The sequence below is a fragment of the Mytilus californianus genome, unplaced genomic scaffold (assembly GCF_021869535.1).
Source record: "Mytilus californianus isolate M0D057914Y unplaced genomic scaffold, xbMytCali1.0.p SCAF_2, whole genome shotgun sequence".
In the NCBI taxonomy this organism is placed as follows: domain Eukaryota; kingdom Metazoa; phylum Mollusca; class Bivalvia; order Mytilida; family Mytilidae; genus Mytilus; species Mytilus californianus.
In genome coordinates, this window is record NW_026262668.1 from 35,772,764 (window position 1) to 35,791,821 (window position 19,058).

Here is a 19,058-nt window from a genome sequence, read left to right on the forward strand (position 1 = left end):
TATTAATCTTATAGCACAGGGATTGAGTAAACATTTGGACACATAATTGAAGTGTGGGTAATTAAGGCAGAGAACATAGATTTGAGTCTGATTTTAAACGGACATAGATCTGTCAATGATGTAATGATTGGACACACATTTGAGAAAAGGACATAGATTTGAGGCTGCACACGGAAAAGAGTCTTACAAGTGTTACTGAACAGTTGAATAATGTAAAGGTAGTTGCTGGAACATTACTGTGGAGGCAGGGCCTCATATACTGAATGCAATTGAGATGCAGACATGCTTACACAATTGTTACAAAATATCAATTTCTATTTTAATTTACTTTGAAGTTGACATAATAAGAAAAACTTTTTGTGTGGTTGTCTTATGTCATATCTTTTTTGGAGACTTTGGTGTTGATGGCAGATCTTATATTGTTTATGTTTTATTATTTTACAGCTTTTATAAACTTGATTTTGTGTATTGTATTGTTATAAAGACCATGTTTCATACCCTCAATGTCTTTTGGTTAATTTTGTTGTTGTGTGGCTGTCTCATTGATGTATAATCAACATCTGCTTTTATTTATACTGAATATTATATACTTACAACTATGTCAGACGAATAATAGTATGATATTGTCTCCCAAAGCTTTGTTGCAGGGGAGATAACTGCAAAAATCATTGAAGGCAAGGCAAATACTAACAATTTATATTAAAGCTCAAAACAAATACATGTACAGATAGAATACCCGTTTCATAAACATATTTTTTCTTATTTTTAATAAAATAATAATTTTTAAAAAGATGAACACTTGATGTTATGTCAAAAAATTTCAAACTGGTCAAGTATTACACTTTTCACATTCGTCAAGAATAAAATGCTGAGTTAAATTTTCTCTTCATCTCGTCAGGTACGTTTTTCTGTCCATAGGGACACTGAAAAATAAATGTTAAAATATCATTAACAAAACTTGTAGCTTATCATCTCATTACTAACACTGAAGATATATACATTTATATCTTCAAATAGTAGTTGGTAACCACAATATTAATGTTTCCAGTATATTTTTTAAACTTTTTTTTACAGTATTGAACCAAATATCATATATAAATAGGCTATATATGTATGATTAATTTCCATAGAATATCTGTTTAAAATCACTAAATTTCCAGAACACAATCATAAAAGGTCCAAAACCAATCCCATACTACTCTGATTTTCAAAGTAAGGTAAGACTGACTACGTCATTCTATATCTGCAACCATTTCAGATAATTATTCAGTTGACATGGAGACAAGAAGCAGAAGTATATATTTGGTTCGCTATACATCGAACAATTTATGTAAATAGGTTGCATCGAGTGAACCAACACCTTCTAACGGTACAGGCTGATAGAGAGTAATCAGGATGGATACCCGGAGGTATGCTGCGGTTGTCTTAAAACCTCAGGAAAATAATGCTACACAAAGACAACAACATCGTAGATTACTGCAAGGAAAATCTTTATTATGGTCTACATGTTTCGCCACTTACGGTGGCGTCTTCAGGACAAGTTAAACATAGAAAACAAATACTGAAGTACATAAAATGCGGTGCATATGGGGTTACAAAGGTTAACAAGACGTAACGTCACAATAATTAATTTGACAACGTTAAAATGAAAGTGAAAGTAAAAGTTAATAATGAATTGTCAGTGTCTTTTCCAAAATGGACAACACCTCACAGGACATTCCGTACCATTCCAAAAGGCTTCACTCGGAAAGAGGTACTACTTCCAATTGCGTCGGGAATGTTGTAAGATGTATGGTAGTCGCACATGTAGTGGGCATGGTGGAAGTTGTGGTGAATTGGTTACATTTTGCGGTTGTGGTACACTATCCATGTTGCAAGTTTATTTCAACAATAATTGTGCGGTTCTGCGGTTCAGTACGTTTTGCGGTGGTCTTCTTTTGATCTTGAGTGGTAGTAATTCATTTGTTGACTTTCTAGAATAATTCGGCAATCTCGGAAGGGGTCGATATTGTCAATGCGGTGTGGTTGTCAAATACAACGCGGGTTTGGCAAAGGTGGATCGTCTAGATGCAGGGGTTCACAAAAAAATAATAGGTTGCATCGAGTGAACCAACACCTTCTAACGGTACAGGCTGATAGAGAGTAATAGTTTAATTTTTTGTGGGGGGTTTATTTTCGTTAATTTGTGATTAAGATAGAATAGTGAAATTTCCTTTAGCAACAAATTTTATCTTTAATGTTGATCAGAATCAAAAGTTAAAAGAACACAAAAAACAACTCTAACTGGTTTGGCCTTTTAAATCGCAAAAATTTAAACTATGCAAAATATAAACCACTTAATAACAGTACATTATTTGGCGATGAAAAACTTAGAGTCTCAAAGGACCCGATACAACTACAGGGCCGGGGTGTTGAACTACCTTGACTATCCATGAAGGTCTAGCACTCAAACCAGTCTGTGTTTTTTTGTGTGCATTTGTTCAAAATTATTGATTATCATGATAATATAGCATTTTTTATGATTAAAAAAACACACTTGAAGTACACAAATGCCACAAAAAACCTTTCAAAATAAAAAATTACCCTTAAAATGCATTTAAAAACTTTGTTGATCATAGTTCTTAACCTAACTACGACAGGGTCAATACTGCTACTGGTTGACTGCTAGACCCCTAGGTATCATCAGATCAGTAGTCTGTGCTTGGGTACTGATATGATTTGTAACATTACTTTCTGCTGACAAATTTAGAAATTATTAAGAAATTAAGGTTCAAACTCCATCAGGCAAAGTTGACCTTATATGTAATTGGCTATTTCTTTTTGTCACCTCGCTCGTCATGTGTTGGAGTATTTATACATCCTTGTATTTTTATATTTTGAGTCTAAAGGTTCCTGATAAACGTTAATCCAGAAAAGTACTTTAAACACACCAAAGTGTTATTTTTAATAATAAGTATTGGCTTCGTGTCAATCCAATAAAAACTGTAAATCAAACATGTGACATGAATTAAGTATGTTACTCGCAACCACCACTTGAGATCTATATATACAATAAGAAGTTGTGGTATGAGTGCCAATGAGACAACTATCCATCCATGTCACAATGTGTAAAAGTTGTTTAACTGTTCAAACTAAATTACTGGAATCATTAATCAGCTAAGTGACAAACTTATTAGATCAAGTTGATCTCAATTTCATTCTATTTGTACATAATATATAATAAATATGATATTTTTGAATAAAAAAATAAAGTATATGTAAATAATAAGAATCAGGTTGCAGGATTGTGGAAACAAATGTTAGTAACGCTGCAGTAAGAAAATACCTTGCCCTGTCTTTCAGTTAAATATTCAGGTCTTAACATAGATGTGTTAGGGTAGGGTACCAGTAGATCAACACAAGGCGAGAACAAAGTATAACATACATATCTACAAGCATTTCAACAACATTCTCCTCTTGTTAGATGTGTAAGGGTAGGGTAAACAGAAGATCAACACAGGGTGAGGACAAAGTATTTTCTAGCTTAGGAGTAAGTATAACATACATGTCTACAAGCATTTCAACAACATTCTCCTCTAGTTAGATGTGTAAGGGTAGGGTAAACAGAAGATCAACACAGGGTGAGGACAAAGTATTTTCTAGCTTAGGAGTAAGTATAACATACATGTCTACAAGCATTTCAACAACATTCTCCTCTAGTTAGATGTGTAAGGGTAGGGTAAACAGAAGATCAACACAGGGTGAGGACAAAGTATTTTCTAGCTTAGGAGTAAGTATAACATACATGTCTACAAGCATTTCCACAACATTCTCCTCTAGTTAGATGTGATAATCTAGTCATTACCATATAACCTGTTCCTGGATCTGTGTATGACATTTGTTTATTCTGAAAGGAAACTTTATGATAAAAAGGCTTACTGTAAATTCAGAAATTATTGCATGCATTTATTATTACGATTTTTGAAAAATCGACAAAAATGCGAGATTAATTATTGCGATTTCAGGAAAATCTGCATACAGATATATGTATCAGATATCAGAATGCAAGTTCTTATTATTGTGATATTCACCCAGTCACATTATTCGCATTAATAAAAACTGTATTTCTGTATTTACAGTATATCACCAACCGATTTTTACAATTTGTTCTTATGTTGTGCTGTTACACCACTATCCCAGGTTAGCAGGAGGGTTGTGAATTCACAGACATGTTTAACTCCACCAAATTTTTTATGTGGCTGTCCCAAGTCAGTAGCCTGTAGTTCAGTGGTTGTAGTTGGTTCGTGTCTGTCATATTTGTTTTTCTTAAATTGTTTTGTTATAAATTAGGCCGTTAGTTTTCTCGTTTTGATTGTTTCACATTTTTCATGTTGGGACCTTTTATAGCCTATATATATAGCTACTATATGGTACGGGGTTTTCTCATTGTTGAAGGCTGTATGGTGGCCTATAATTGCTTACAAAAATTCCATTTTAACTCTGGTGAATAGTTGTATCATTGGCAATCATACCACATCTCCTTATTTTTATATTGATGACATGTGTTTCAGCAACCACAGACGTCTGATGTTAATTTTACAATATCAGTCATAGAATTGTAAACTAGGAAATATGCCTGGTTGTTTTATTTCATTATTAAAGCTTGATAAGCTGAAAGTGTTCTGACATCTAAATTTAATTATACTGCAGCAAAGCAAACAAGATAAAGACTGTTACCATCTAAAATGTTAAAGCATGAAAGAGTTACTGAGTGACCACTGACCAGAGATCTTTTCAATGCTGCAAAAATAAGATTGCACAAAATTTTGCAGAACACTGTATGCCTTATAGTAGTATGCCCTTGAAAGATGAATTTTTACCAATTTTCTGCATTTTTGTCAAAACTTAGAGAAAAACATTAATTGGCGAAAATTATCAGCAAAATAAGATCTACATGAAAGTGTAAAAGTGTGAAATCTCCAGACTCCTTAAAGGATTTATTGCCCTTAAATGATGATTTTTCAATACAAGTTGCTACTATATAAGATTTACACATAAGCAAACATAACTAATTGCAATAAAGGTAAAAATAAATATAAAAAAAAATGGTGTATTTTTACCAGGTAAGTGATTCAGACTCTTGAGAGCCTATTGTTTTGTTACTCTTGTTGTTATTTGATTTACAGGTCGGAGGAAACTGAAAATGACTGCTTCCTGACTTCTTACTAATGTAAGATAAAAGTGCATATCACAACTAAAAAATCAGGAAACATTTAAGATTTCCTACTTTCTTTAAACACACAGCTACTCTACTTCATACAAATAGAGTACTTGTAAATGTGAACTAACAACTGAACAAAATGTCATTTATAAATAACTTAAAAACCACATACATGAAACAGACAAAATAAGAATTGACAATGTTTTAGAGATCTGGTTACTTTGGTATACTAATAAATATTGTATCAAGTAGAATATAACCATTTTATATCGTAAGCTATACAACATTTCTCAGGTTAAATTTAGAATGCCCTTCATCCTTCAAACATATGCTTGGATGATGGGCTTACAAACTTATGTGTAATTGATTGCTTAACAAGTAATACTGTGGAATATTACCAGCATTGTCTGATTTTCAAACCAGTCATACTAAGCCGTAATGCTGTCGTCTTTCTTTTACTTATGTTTTTTGTATTGCTTCATTTAGTCATTAGTGTTTGGCTTTTATCAAAATTTATGGAAAACAAAAAAGATCTTTTAAAAGATTTGTGTACATGTACCTATTATTTGTAGAAAAAATTGAAATTTGAACTACTGTGGAATCATTATCATTTGTTGTGTACCAATTTGTGGATTTTGGGGGTAAAGGTAAGCCAAGAATTTAAATCTTCAACAAAGTTAAATTTCTTGTATCCTTGAAAGCAGAATTTGTCAAAACCACAATCTCAAGTATTCACAAAACTAGAGAATCTAAAGAGCCTGTGTCGCTCACCTTGGTATATGTGCATATTAAACAAAGGACAAAGATGGATTCATGACAAAATTGTGTTTTGGTGATGGTGATGTGTTTGTAGATCTTACTTTACTGAACATTCTTGCTGCTTACAATTATCTCTATCTATAATGAACTTGGCCCAGTAGTTACAGTGGAAAATATTTTGTAAAAATTTACAAAAATTTACAAAATTTATGAAAAAATTGTAAAAAATTGACTATAAAGGGCAATAACTCCTTAAGGGGTCAATTGACAATTTTGGTCATGTTGACTTATTTGTAGATCTTACTTTGCTGTACATTATTGCTGTTTACAGTTTATCTCTATCTATAATAATATTCAAGATAATAACCAAAAGCTGCAAAATTTTCTTAAAATTACCAATTCAGGGGCAGCAACCCAACAACGTGTTGCCTGATTGGTCTGAAAATTTCAGAGCAGATAGATCTTGACCTGATAATCAGTTTTACCCTATGTCAGATTTACTCTAAATGCTTTGGTTTCAGAGATATAAGCCAAAATCTACATTTTACCGCTATGTTCTATTTTTAGCCATTTCGGCCATCTTGGTTCGCGGACGGGGTCATCGGACACATTTTTTAAACTATATACCCTAATGATGATTGTGTAAAAGTTTGGTTAAATTTGACCCAGTAGTTTCAGAGGAGAAGATTTTTGTAAAAGTTAAAAATGTTTTTCCTCAATCCAAGAGGAAAACAAATGAATCCACAGTAAATAAAATACATTGTATACAATATACTAACCCTTACAGCTTCTACATGTTTTCGATGAATTTTGACATCCTGAGCCGTAAGTTTAGAATAATCTACTAAGGCTTCCCAAGAGAATGTTTCAGCCTCACTTTCACTAACAATGTTTTGTTTGTTCCCAACTGTATCACTGTATTTTCTGACACAATTAATACAGACATATGGATGTAACTGTCTTAATGATTTCCTAGCTGTTGCCACAATGAGAAGTTTTGCAAGATTTGACATCAATGGACTTGCAAAACTTAAACAAGCCATTCTTGTCTGAAAAAAAGTAGTGTCACAAATATGAAAACATATCAACTTCATAACAGTTAAAAGTATTAAATAAAAAAAATCAGTTGTTCTATAGCTGAATTACTTTTATCATTCAAAGACAAAGAAAAGATAAAAGTTTGTGAATTTTGCATTTAGAATTCAGAATTATTCATTAACATGATAAAATTCTTTTACATTTTATATAATTTTCTATCATTTACACAAAAGATATACTGGTAGTTTTAATAGATATAAGAAGATGTGGTATGAGTATGGTCTTTAAGGGACTTTGTTTCATTTTCATTTACAGATAAAACTTTCGTAAGCACATTCATAAATCCAACAATGGGAGATAACTCATAAATTTTCATATTAAATAATTAGAGATGACACATTTTGGAATATAATCATAATAATGTATAATAAATAAGGGAAATAACTCATTATTTTCAAATATTATAAATTGTACAATGCAATTTCAATTGGAGATAACTCCTCATTACCATTATTACATTATTGTACGAAGAGCCTATTCTAGTTTCTGTGTGACAAAGGATTGTTATTTGTATTATGTTTACTGTTAGCATGGTTAGACCTTCAAATACAATGAAAGAAGGCAGACCGAAAAAAAAATGCTCTAAATGAGATAAAATCAAGGTACTTAAAAAAAATAAAAATATGAAATGTCAAAAAGTAAATGTATTTCATATTTAAATGTTTTGCACGATTTGGAGAATGGAGCTTTAATAGCAGATCATTGTTTGATTCATCATTCTGATTAATTTATTTACATTTGTTATAGACTTTGGAAGATTTAGAGCTTGGACATATTACATAAACACCTGTCTGTTTAAGACTTAATGTTGCCATATAATAATAGATGTCTTTTAAATATTATTGTTGTTTGGTTGCAGACTCCTTGAATTATATATATATATATAAATAATCCACATCTCTTTCCATTTGTCAGAAATGACTGAGTTATAAAAGATTTTACCACTAAGGGAGCTACCATTTGATTTTTATGGGGGGGCTAGGATGAAATTTGAAAAAAATAGGCAGGACAGGAGTTTTGAGTAAAAAGAAAGGCAGGATGAGATTATTTGCAAAAAAAAAAAGGCAGGATGACAATTTATGTAAAAAAAAAGTCAGGATAAACTAAAAAAAAAAGGCAGGACCGAATAGAGTGAAAAATAAAAAGGCAGGACCAAATAGAGGGAAAAATAAATAGGCAGGACAAAATTTTTCTTCCTAGCCCCCCATAAAAATCAAATGGTAGCTCCCTAAATAAGCCTAGGTTTACTGATGTCATAATGCTGATATTATAATGTCACAGTAGGAGTAAATTGTGCAATGAAGTCACTTACGCTGACCTTGGGTCAACCAGTGTAACTCATTCATAAAACAGAACATGAAATTGGTTTATGGTACAGGTTGTTTTCATTTAGTTAAAATAAAAGAAGAATGTGTCTGAGGACATGAATGCTCCCACTCAAGCATTGAAATATTTTGTTAAAAAGGAGCATAACTTTAGAACCGTAAATGACTCACTACCTAAATTTGAAATTCTGTCTGCGTGTTGAGGTTTTTAGCATTGTGTCTGAGTTTTATAAAATTTGGATGAGTAAAACTTAAGTTACAGTGCAGAAACAAAAAAATGGGACTGACGGAAAGATGGACGGATGGACAGTCATGGGTAACACTTAATGCCCCCATTGCCTACACTCAGGGCATAAAAAAGGGACTTCATTCGTGGATACTGAACTGGTATTCTGTAACTGGGATCCTATTACAATTAGAGATAACACATTTTGGAATGTAATCTTGATAATGTACAGATAAAATAAAAGAACAGAGTTCCTATGTCCCCCGTGTTGCACATATTTTATCTATCCAAGGGCAATAACTTAAAAAATCTTTTTATTTTTGTTCTTTCAACTTTTTATAAATATCTTAACAGCAAATACAATGCAATTTCCAATATTATTAATATTTCCAAGGGGCATTACTCTTTTTAAAAATATTAGATTGGCACTGACTTACGAACTAGTCCGAGGCATTGCTTATATTAACTATATTTCTTTTATTCACCAGAAATGATGAAGTTATAAAAAATTTGTGAATGCGACATCACCAATATGAGGTCGTAAAACTCTTTTGTTATGTTAAGGTTATTATTTTTCATTTGCTTGATTCATACATACATTGTACTAGCATTTTTTGAAAGAATTCCTTTTAAAGGCCCAATTTTATTGACTGAATATATGCATAGGCACATGAATATGGGTTCCAAAGTAAAGCTTGTCTGATTTAGTATCAATACAAAGTTATCTTTTGAATTTCTTATGTGACTTTTCAAAATTAATATAATGAACACTGAGTTTAATCAATGGAGTGTCTCTTCCAATCAGAAGATTTGAGGATCACAAACCCCTCCCCAACACCCACAGTCACAACTCTAAATCTACATTTGAGTAGAAAACAGATGACTTTCACATTCATGCATTTTCCCTTTCATCTCTGATGTCATATTGCTTATATTACTACGTCACAGTAAGGGTCGTTTGTTCAATGAAGAAATTTACACAGATTGACCTTGGGTCAACCGTTGTACATGTTGTAACTCGTTCATAAAACAGAACTCAAAATTGGTCTTTGGTTGAAGTCATTTTCATTCAGTTAAACAATGTATATTTATTCCTACCAATATTTATAACATAATGAAAGGAAATATATGTACTATGAGATTTTCCTTTAAACTTAATCAAGTTGACCTAAAGGTTCTTATATTATTCATTTTAGAAAACTCAGATATGCACTATTCCTAAACTGTATATATTATGTGACGAATAAATATTAGTCCCAGACCTATATAAATTGTTGAACCCAAATAGAGTATTTATACAATGATAGCTAGGGCACCTTCTTTTTTTGGTGATGATCCCATACAGTGATTTTGAATGCCTCTATGGAGTCAGTTTTCCAGTGTGTGGTAGTAAACACACAAAATATAAGAAGTCATGTCTATCTTGTCATTTATTTAGTGATATAAATTATCTGTATACTGTTAATTAGCTATTATACCTAACTGCTGAAGCATTATGAATGTTATGTCTTAACAACATTCCATTTATTACATGTAGAAAAAATTTGGTCATTTAAAATATTGAGTGCCCTTCAGCTAATTTTAATACTTGAAGGGACTTGAAACTTCTAGCAGTAATCAACAATAACTTTATTTTCCAATGCCCAAGAGCTACTTATCCATGTTATTTGTTTGTTACTTTTGATCTACACTACATAAAATTATTCTGTAATTTATGTTTCAAAGATGAATTATTATAGATTAATCAGATGTATTTTTCAAAAAAGAAAAGATGAAAAATAGAATCTGTGTGAATAAAAGATTATGCAAGTGGGTCTATTTTACTTTAAGATCAAAGCTATATTGATGTGTAATTAATCAATAATTGTGTCACAATTATCAGTGATTCACCTGAAACATATAAGTAAAATTGCATAATTTTAATTTGTTAATTACATGTACTTGGTCTAAACTCATAAAAATGCAACAAAACGTAAACGTTTATTCCCTATTTCATTGTATTTTTAACAGTATATGTTATTTGTATATTTATATACAAGGAATCTATGTTTTTTTTTAATTAAAGAATAACTCCTACCCGCTCTTTTTAATAAAAAAAATCATTAACTGAAATTCTTATACTGATTTTGTGTCATGGATGGATACCCCACATCCTCCTTTCTTTACTATTAAAAACATGCACTTTTAATTATATGTTTTCTTAAAAACCTTAAAGCAAAGAAATCCAATAAAAAATAAACAATGTCACCCCAAGAAAAGTCCTCTTTCCAACCAATGTTTTACAACAATATTTAATGATTGATTGTCAGGTCACTCAGGATAATAGAAGATGTAAAATTTATGAACCTTCTAAAATTAAAATACTTTAAAATTTGTAAAGAAAAGTAATATTTCTCTAAATTTTCACAACTAAATAATTAAATTATGGCAATGAAAATTACCATTCGACACCCTACAATCATTCCCCTTCAATGCAATAATTTTTTAGCAATACCAACTTGCAATCCTACGAGCATTGCTAAGAGGAGTTAGTAACATTCCCTTTATATATTGGTCCCAGTCTGAGATTACTATAACACATATATAGCTATATCAGAGACACAATCTCGGTCCCAGTCTTCAGAGATGTTTGAAGGCAATTTGTTTCTTTTATTTTTAACATTTCGTGTTCATGTTGATCAGTTTGACAGTTGTAGAGGACTGTTTCTATTAGACGGTTTTCTCAAGTTTAATCAATATACAAAAAAAAGTAAAACAAGGGAGAGACAATTTGTTAAATTACTTTTCTATTTCTGCATTTGTGTACATCAAATAGCCTTCACCTTCGTCTTCGGATCTTTCGTTGATCAGAAGTTGACGTCCGAGAAGCCCGAATAGAAGATTATGGAGGACTGCCCACAACTTCCCGTCTGAATTCTGATAATTTTGATCCTGTTTCTAAACTATGGAGCAAAATACAAACCCCTAGAGATGTACAGTTAAAGACATAGTAGACAAGACAGAAACATACTGTACAATGGGGTCAAGAATAAGGTTATTTTTTGCCATTAGTAATTTGATTTGTACCAGTCACTCAGTTTGTCACCTATCATGATAATTTGTAAAATATTTTTATTTATGAATGTTATTAGACTGAAATTTCCCAATAGTTTTAATGCGACTTCTGTATATTATATCATTTCATGCATACTAGCCAATGCAAAAGCTTGGATAGAATTAGAATACCACAGTTATAGTCTATTATTATATCAGTCTCACACAAAGCTAGTAAGTTATTTCATACCCCAAATTACCATCAAATCATTGCACAGGTTAGGACCAATCACCATAATGGGATTTACATTTACTGTGTAGAAAGAATTTTGGGATTCAAGGCAGAATGTTACAAAATTGAGATTTTTTTGCACTTTAAATGTTTATGTCTCATTTGGGCTATAATACCCCAATCATGCATGGGTTATCATAACCCATTTGGGTGATTGGTCCCAACCTGTTTCATACCATGAATTTACAATTTCGTACCATATTATGGGTCAACTGCATAATCATGATAATACTAGAACATTTCATACCATTTTTGTCGAGCCTTCGACTTTAGTCGAAAAAGCAAGACATAGCGATCCTACATTCAGTTGGCGTCGTCGGCAGCGGCGTCCACAAATATTCACTCTGTGGTTAAAGTTTTTGAAATTTTAATAACTTTCTTAAACTATCCTGGATTTCTACCAAACTTGGACAGAAGCTTGTTTATGATCATAAGATAGTATCCAGAAGTAAATTTTGTAAAAAAAAAAAATCCATTTTTTCCTTATTTTACTTTTAAATGGACTTAGATTTTTTGCCAGGAAACAACACATTCACTCTGTGGTTAAAGTTTTTAAAATTTTAATAACTTTCTTATACTATTTTGGATTTGTACCAAACTTCGACAGAAGCTTGTTTGTGATCAAAAGCTAGTATCTAGAAGGAAATTTTGTAAAAAAATAAATCCATTTTTTCCGTATTTTACTTTTAAATGGACTTAGATTTTCTGCCAGGAAACAACACATTCACTCTGTGGTTAAAGTTTTTAAAATTTTAATAACTTTCTTATACTATTTTGGATTTGTACCAAACTTGGACAGAAGCTTGTTTATGATCAAATGCTAGTATCTAGAAGGAAATTTTGTTTTCTTCCAGTTTAACATTACATTCAGTCTGCAGTTAAAGTTTTTAAACATTTATTAGATTCATAAACTATCCTGGATATTTACCAAACTTGGACAGAAGCTTCTTACAATCAAAAGATAGTATCAAGAGGAATATTTTTATTGATTTACTTCCTCATTTTTGTTGAGCCTGCGATTAACAGAAAAAGTAGGCAAGACACTGGGTTCCGCGGAACCCTTACGAATTTTTCTTCTAAATCTTTGAAACTTATCATGTTTATCACATCTTAATACCACCATTTAATTTTTTTAATCAGATTTGATTTAGAAAATAGAATAAACATGTATTATATATATGAGATATATTTTAAAATGTCTTGTAATGTGACTGTACCGCCTCGGTGGTCTCATGGTAGTGTTATCGCCTCGAGTGCGGGCGGTCATGGATTTGAACCCAGGCTGGGTCAAGCCAAAGACTTTAAAATTGGTATTTGCTGCTTCTCCACTAAGATCACGACATTAAGGAGTAAGAGCAGCTCTTAAAGTATAAGCTAGGTTTTAAATTAACTATAAAAAGAATAATTTTATCGTCAGAAACACTTCTTTTTGTCATGATTAGCTTTAAAACTCCTACAAAAAATAGGCGGAAGATACATGTACCAAAGGGATAGTCAAACTCATAATTCGAAAAACGAACTGACTATGTCATGGCCAAAACTAAAAATTTATCAAAAGACAAACAACAGTCTACAAATACAACAAAGAAAACTAAAGACTGAGCAACAGGAACCCCACCACAAAACTGGGGGTGATCTCAGGTGCTCTAGAAGGGTAAGCAGATCCTGCTCCACATGTGACACCTGTCGTGTGTTACTCCTAAATACAATACATTGATAAGTACATTTGTAGTATCAAGTGATGAGACATCACACAATAGCAGATTGATAATTGACAGTGACTGATCTCACCCTAAGAGAGCACCATATTAATATATCGGTCATGTATATTTTCTAACCCTGAAACTTGACCAAACGTGAAAATTTGAAATTGAAACCCATTTTTGTCTCGCCTTGACAGTGTCAAAAAGCAAGACATAGGTATGCTGTTTCCGGCGTCGGTGGCAGCCACAGCATCGTCAACAATGTATTAGTTTGTGATTAGGTCTAGTTTATGGTGAACCACTAGTGGTAGGTCAATGATATTTGGTATGCAGTTGTATAAGCATTGGCACATCTCATTACCATGGAGATTATTTGGCCAACCCCCCCTCAGTCATGGTCTATTGACTTTGAAACTTTGCTTAGTTTACATGTATTAGTTTGTGATTAGGTCAGTTTCTGGGGAACCACTAGTGGTAGGTCAATGAAATTTGGTATGCAGTTGTATAAGCACTGGCATATCTCATTTCCATGGAGATTATTTGGCCACACCCCCTAAATCATGGTCTATTGACTTTGAAATTTTTGATTAGTTTTCATGTATGAGTTTGTGATTAGGTCAGTTTAAGGGGAACTGTTAGTGGTAGGTCAATGATAATTGGTATTCTGTTGTATAAGCATTAGCATATCTCCTTTCCATGAAGTATATTTGGTCCTTACCCCTCATTCACGGTCTATTGACTTTGAAACTTTTGCTTAGTTTATATGTATTAGTTTGTGATTAGGTCAGTTTAAGATGAACCACTTATGTTACAATGTTAGTCATTTCATTTCCAAGGAGATTATATAACCCCACCCCCTCATTATGGTTCATTGACTTTGAAACTTTTACATAGTTTACAAGTTAATGTTTGTGTTTAGGTTTGTTTAAAGGGAACGATATATGAAAAAGTCAATGCATATGGTATTTGGTATGCAGTTGTATTAGCATTGGCACATCTGATTTCCAGGGAGATTGTTTAGCCCTGTACCTTCAGTCATGGTTCATTGACTTATAATATTTGCATAACTTACATGGTAAAGTATTGATATTTTAATTTCAACATTTGCATTATCAGAATAACAAATAGGCAAGACATATCTCTGTGTTAACAGTATATTCATGAAAGGATGGTAGTCATGCAATTTAATTAAGGAATATAAAATATGCAAGAAATTTCATTGTGTTGCCGCAACTGTGAATTAAAATATAACATGTATAAATATGATGAAATACATGTATATCATTATTCTTTTGCAGAGAGAATCCAGAAAAGTTGTTTGAAGTTTTCTTAGAGATAGCAAAACCAGAAAATGATGATGGTAAGGTTGGAATGTCTCATAACTAATTATCAACTGTCAAAGAAAGAGATGACAAATTACTATTATCTTGTAGACACAAATGAGGGTACTTGACTTGTTCATTGCAGTGCACATTTGATACCCAGATTAAGTGACATTGCTCATCAAAATATTTACATTAACTTTTAATTTAGATTGATTAAATTGTCGTAATGACCAAATCTTTAAGTAAGTACCACAACTACCACCAACACAAGACTCCTCTGACAAAATATATGTACAAACAACAACAATGTACAGACAGCCTGACTTAATAACACTTTGGACATGTGGTGGAATTAAACCAGATTTATGTGAACATGTCCCCCCCTCTTTTGCCTATATATATCTTTACCTTTGTGGTTAAATAAAACACACAATGAAAAATAAAAAAACCTGTTCAGTGCAGATACAAACAGGATGACCTTAAACTTTCACAGGGAAATTCAAAATGTCACATAATTTGGAAAGCAAAGTCAAAATGTGCTCACTACCATGACTACAGGAAGCTACTGTGGAAGTACTTTTATTCGTGGGTATCAATTTTAGTGGTTTGTTAAAAATTTCCCTGTTCATTGGTTCTTACTTTTCGTGGATTTTAGTTTTCTGAAAAAAATCCGAGTTAAGAATTTGAAGCCACCAGAAACAAAAATTCTTGAAAATAATCATATGTTCTTTTATAATGATTTGTGGGAAATTGCAAGATAATGTGTTCATTTTCAGTTACTTGTTCGTTTTTCATTACTGTCAACATTCATCAAATTTTAAATAAAATAATTGTTTTCAGAAATAAGCTGATTCATCTACATGTATGCTTACACATTGACTGTGTTGAAGGAAATTGCAAAGTAAACATTTTAATCAAAGGTGTTATTTGGGTCATAAATGGTTACATAAAAAAATGCTACAAATGTACTTTGAATTATAGAATTAATTCTTCTGAAATAAAAAGGCAAGCCCATTATGAAATTATTTTTTTTCGTATGAGACATGTGAAAGTTATGAGGAAATAAAATGAACACTTTAGCATCTCACGTCATCACTGGAAGTCTGACTTTCATCAAAACTAATTTTTTATGAGAATTAAAAGGTTAAAAGTTGTACAATTAAGGTTTTTTAAAGATCAAATGGATAAAATCCTGTTTGAAGTTGTATATATAGTTCATAGTGTGTTTGCTGATATTTTATGTATTCTATAAATTATATGCCCATATCCATGTACCGGTAGTCAAACCTACATGGGATCTTTCCATATCTTGACTTAGACAAAAGTTGTTATATTTCGTGAGACATTTAAATTCTTGGATAAACATGATAAAGCCATCCACAAAAACCACGAAAATATGTACCCCACAAATAAAAGTATGTTCACAGTAATTAAAATAGCATCTTCTACCCAAATGATTTAAAGCAAGAAAATATCTTTATTTCTATACTGACATGATCATGAGTTTAAGGGATACGACATTAAAGATTGTTAAAAAATGTGTCTACATACTTTATTCTGGTTTAACCATACGTTGAACTAGTGCACATTTTTGTTTGGGGGCCAGCTGGGGTTTTCTCGCTGTGTTGGAGACCCATTGGTGGGTGGCCTTGAGCTGTTTTCTGCTCTCTGGTCGGGTTGTTGTCTCTTTGACACATTCCCCATTTCTATTCTCAATTTTATTATTTTGTTCCTCTGTTTGATCAGTCTGTCTGGACCATGTAGGAAGAAAAGAAAATGTGGGATGTACATCAATGAGACAGCAATCCAACGATAATACCCAGAAATAACTGAAGGAAATCTATAGAGCATCTATATGTGTCAAGCTCAAAATCATCCTGAGCCTCAAAAGTTGTGAATAAATTTAACAGAAACAAATATCTGCCATCAACAACAAATTCTTAAAATAACATTGATTGATTGATTGTTGGTTGCTTAACGTCCATAAAAAATAACAAAAGGCATTACATACAAGATATGGTATAAGACAACTACTGAATAAGTACCTGACTTGAGAAAAGAACATGGAAATGTGGCACGTAAAATTACTTTTTTGAGATCCCAATCCTCCCTTTCTCATTTAGTAGAGTACATAAAGGAACATACAATAAAAACCAGTTTAGGAAAAAACACCTGATTCTTAAATAACAGTATGATAGATAACAAACACAAAAACTTTTTTTTGTTTATGTGTATCTGTTTTCTTGGAGTAGACAGGTGTAGATCATGTAGATGATTGGTGTTGTCTGTTCTGTTGTACGTACTGTCCAATATTTTTGGTACTCCATGTTATCCTTTTAATGTATTACTCATAAATCATCTAAAGAATGAATTTCCAGTTTTGAGCATAACTAGTATTATATCATTAAAGCAATTAAGGACTAATTTTTAACCGGATTTCCAAAGGAAAATATCAATTATTAATTTGGTTATGACGGCGGGCAACCCGCGGGGAACTGCCAACAGTGACTGTGCAATAACTTGAAAATGCTTTGACAAAATCTTTTCAAATTAAGATATGTTGTTTCCATTGACTAAATGAAGGTCATGTTAGATTTTCACGATTTTAGCTTTTATCGTTGTTGAGTTGTAGACCTTTTAGTAGTGACAAGTGATGATTAGAGAATTGTCCGTGCAATAACTCAAAAACTCTTTGACAAAATCTTTTCATCATGTTCATACTTAGATATGTTGTTTCCTATGACTAAATCAAGGTCAAGTTCGATTTTCATGATTTTCATGATCATGATGATTTTAAATTTTATTGTTGTTGAGTTGTAGACCTTTAAAGTAAGTAGCGAAAAATGATACTTAGAGCGTTGTTTGTGCAATAACTTGAAAACTCTTTGACCAAATCTTTTCAAATTTAGATATGTTGTTCCTGTGACCAAGAGAAGGTCAAATTTCATGATCGTTCTTCCATTGACCATGCATATATTACAAGACAACAACCATTTGAAAGTGGTTTTCTGGAAAGTTATTAGAGTGACCACAAGATTCTATGATTTCATATTAAATAATTTATAAGGTTATAATCTCATAAACATATTTCTTTCATTATTGATTTCATGATTTCTGCCTACCAACCCCTGCTGAACAAATGTGTGTGTACTCATATACTCTCTTAAATTCCAATATAATGTCAGTTATAATAAATAGGTCAAGATGATTTTGGCCTTTCCATTTTTGAACCATACAAAAATTCTTTTTTTTTAATGATCCCGTTTTGGGATCCAGATTTGCATGTTTCATTTTCATGCATGAAAATCGTGTTTGCTGTCAATCTGACAGCCTCTTGTGATGTTAATCAAATACTAAAACAATTTCAGAGTCGTATACAATTGTTGTAGACGATGGTGAGTAGAAAATGCATTACCTTTATCACATTTATTGTACAATGACAGCTTATTTGAAACACACATAAAGCAAAATGATAGTAAATTATTTTCAATCATATTCCAGGCACTTTATGCAACCTATCACAAAGGAACTGTCTTGTGTTTCACTTAGTAGACCTACCTTTATGCAAGAGGCACTTTATGCAAATTCAAATGCATTTACCCATTACAGTATATGAAAGGATATAAAATGAAATTTACTGATACACTTTACTAAAGCTTGCATGAAATTCCTTTATCAAGGTGGGGGGGGATTCTGGATTTTCCCAAAACTATCAAGAATTAAAAACCAATGGTTGTTTATATATTATACTAGAACCGTTCATATACATGTTCCATATGCATTGTGTCAGTATCGAAAAAAAAATCAAGACTTTTTTATAAACTTCAATATTTGCCTAACTTTGGACCATTGTTAATCCCCACACCCCCAATAAAAAGAGCATTTACTGAAGATCTTGATTTGATGACCCTAGCATAATCAGAAAGGTACACATAGAAGTAAAATTTGTGTGGTAAGATTTAGGACCAATTTTGTATGAAACTTAATGTGATGTATCATAATAACAATATTTCACATTTGTGTCACATTTACATGTCTCTTCATTTATACATTCACGACAAGATAGATATCAAAATGCTTATTTTAATATACATTTA

At 31.9% G+C, this 19,058-nt stretch overlaps 2 protein-coding genes across 7 annotated transcripts in view; one reads left to right on the forward strand and one right to left on the reverse strand.

Annotated features, from left to right (window-relative positions):
* Positions 1 to 681: 681 nt before the first annotated feature.
* Positions 682 to 11,296, reverse strand: LOC127729789 (uncharacterized). The gene is made up of 4 exons (XM_052237687.1): positions 11,050 to 11,296; positions 6,739 to 7,008; positions 3,785 to 3,886; positions 682 to 923 (listed from the first exon to the last, which is right to left on the reverse strand). The coding sequence occupies exons 1-4, from the start codon at positions 11,068 to 11,070 to the stop codon at positions 855 to 857; spliced, it is 462 nt and encodes a 153-aa protein (XP_052093647.1). The 5' UTR covers positions 11,071 to 11,296; the 3' UTR covers positions 682 to 854.
* Positions 11,297 to 11,472: 176 nt separating this feature from the next.
* LOC127729780 (DENN domain-containing protein 1A-like) overlaps positions 11,473 to 19,058 on the forward strand; it is a 58,918-nt gene continuing 51,332 nt past the window's right edge. For all 6 annotated transcript variants that reach the window (XM_052237666.1, XM_052237670.1, XM_052237668.1 and 3 more), the window contains exons 1-2: positions 11,473 to 11,641; positions 14,935 to 14,996. In XM_052237666.1, the coding sequence (XP_052093626.1) occupies positions 11,625 to 11,641; positions 14,935 to 14,996 (79 nt within the window). In that variant the 5' untranslated portion in view covers positions 11,473 to 11,624. The remainder of the gene's footprint in view (positions 11,642 to 14,934; positions 14,997 to 19,058) is intronic.

Excerpts from the sequence above, each read along its gene's own strand:
- LOC127729789 (XM_052237687.1), bottom strand. The coding sequence starts at position 11,070 with ATGATTGTAGGGTGTCGAATG. Across the intron at positions 7,009-11,049 it reads TGATTGTAGGGTGTCGAATG|ACAAGAATGGCTTGTTTAAG; the intron begins GTAATTTTCATT and ends ACTTTTTTTCAG. Across the intron at positions 924-3,784 it reads GTGGAAATGCTTGTAGACAT|TGTCCCTATGGACAGAAAAA; the intron begins GTATGTTATACT and ends TTTATTTTTCAG.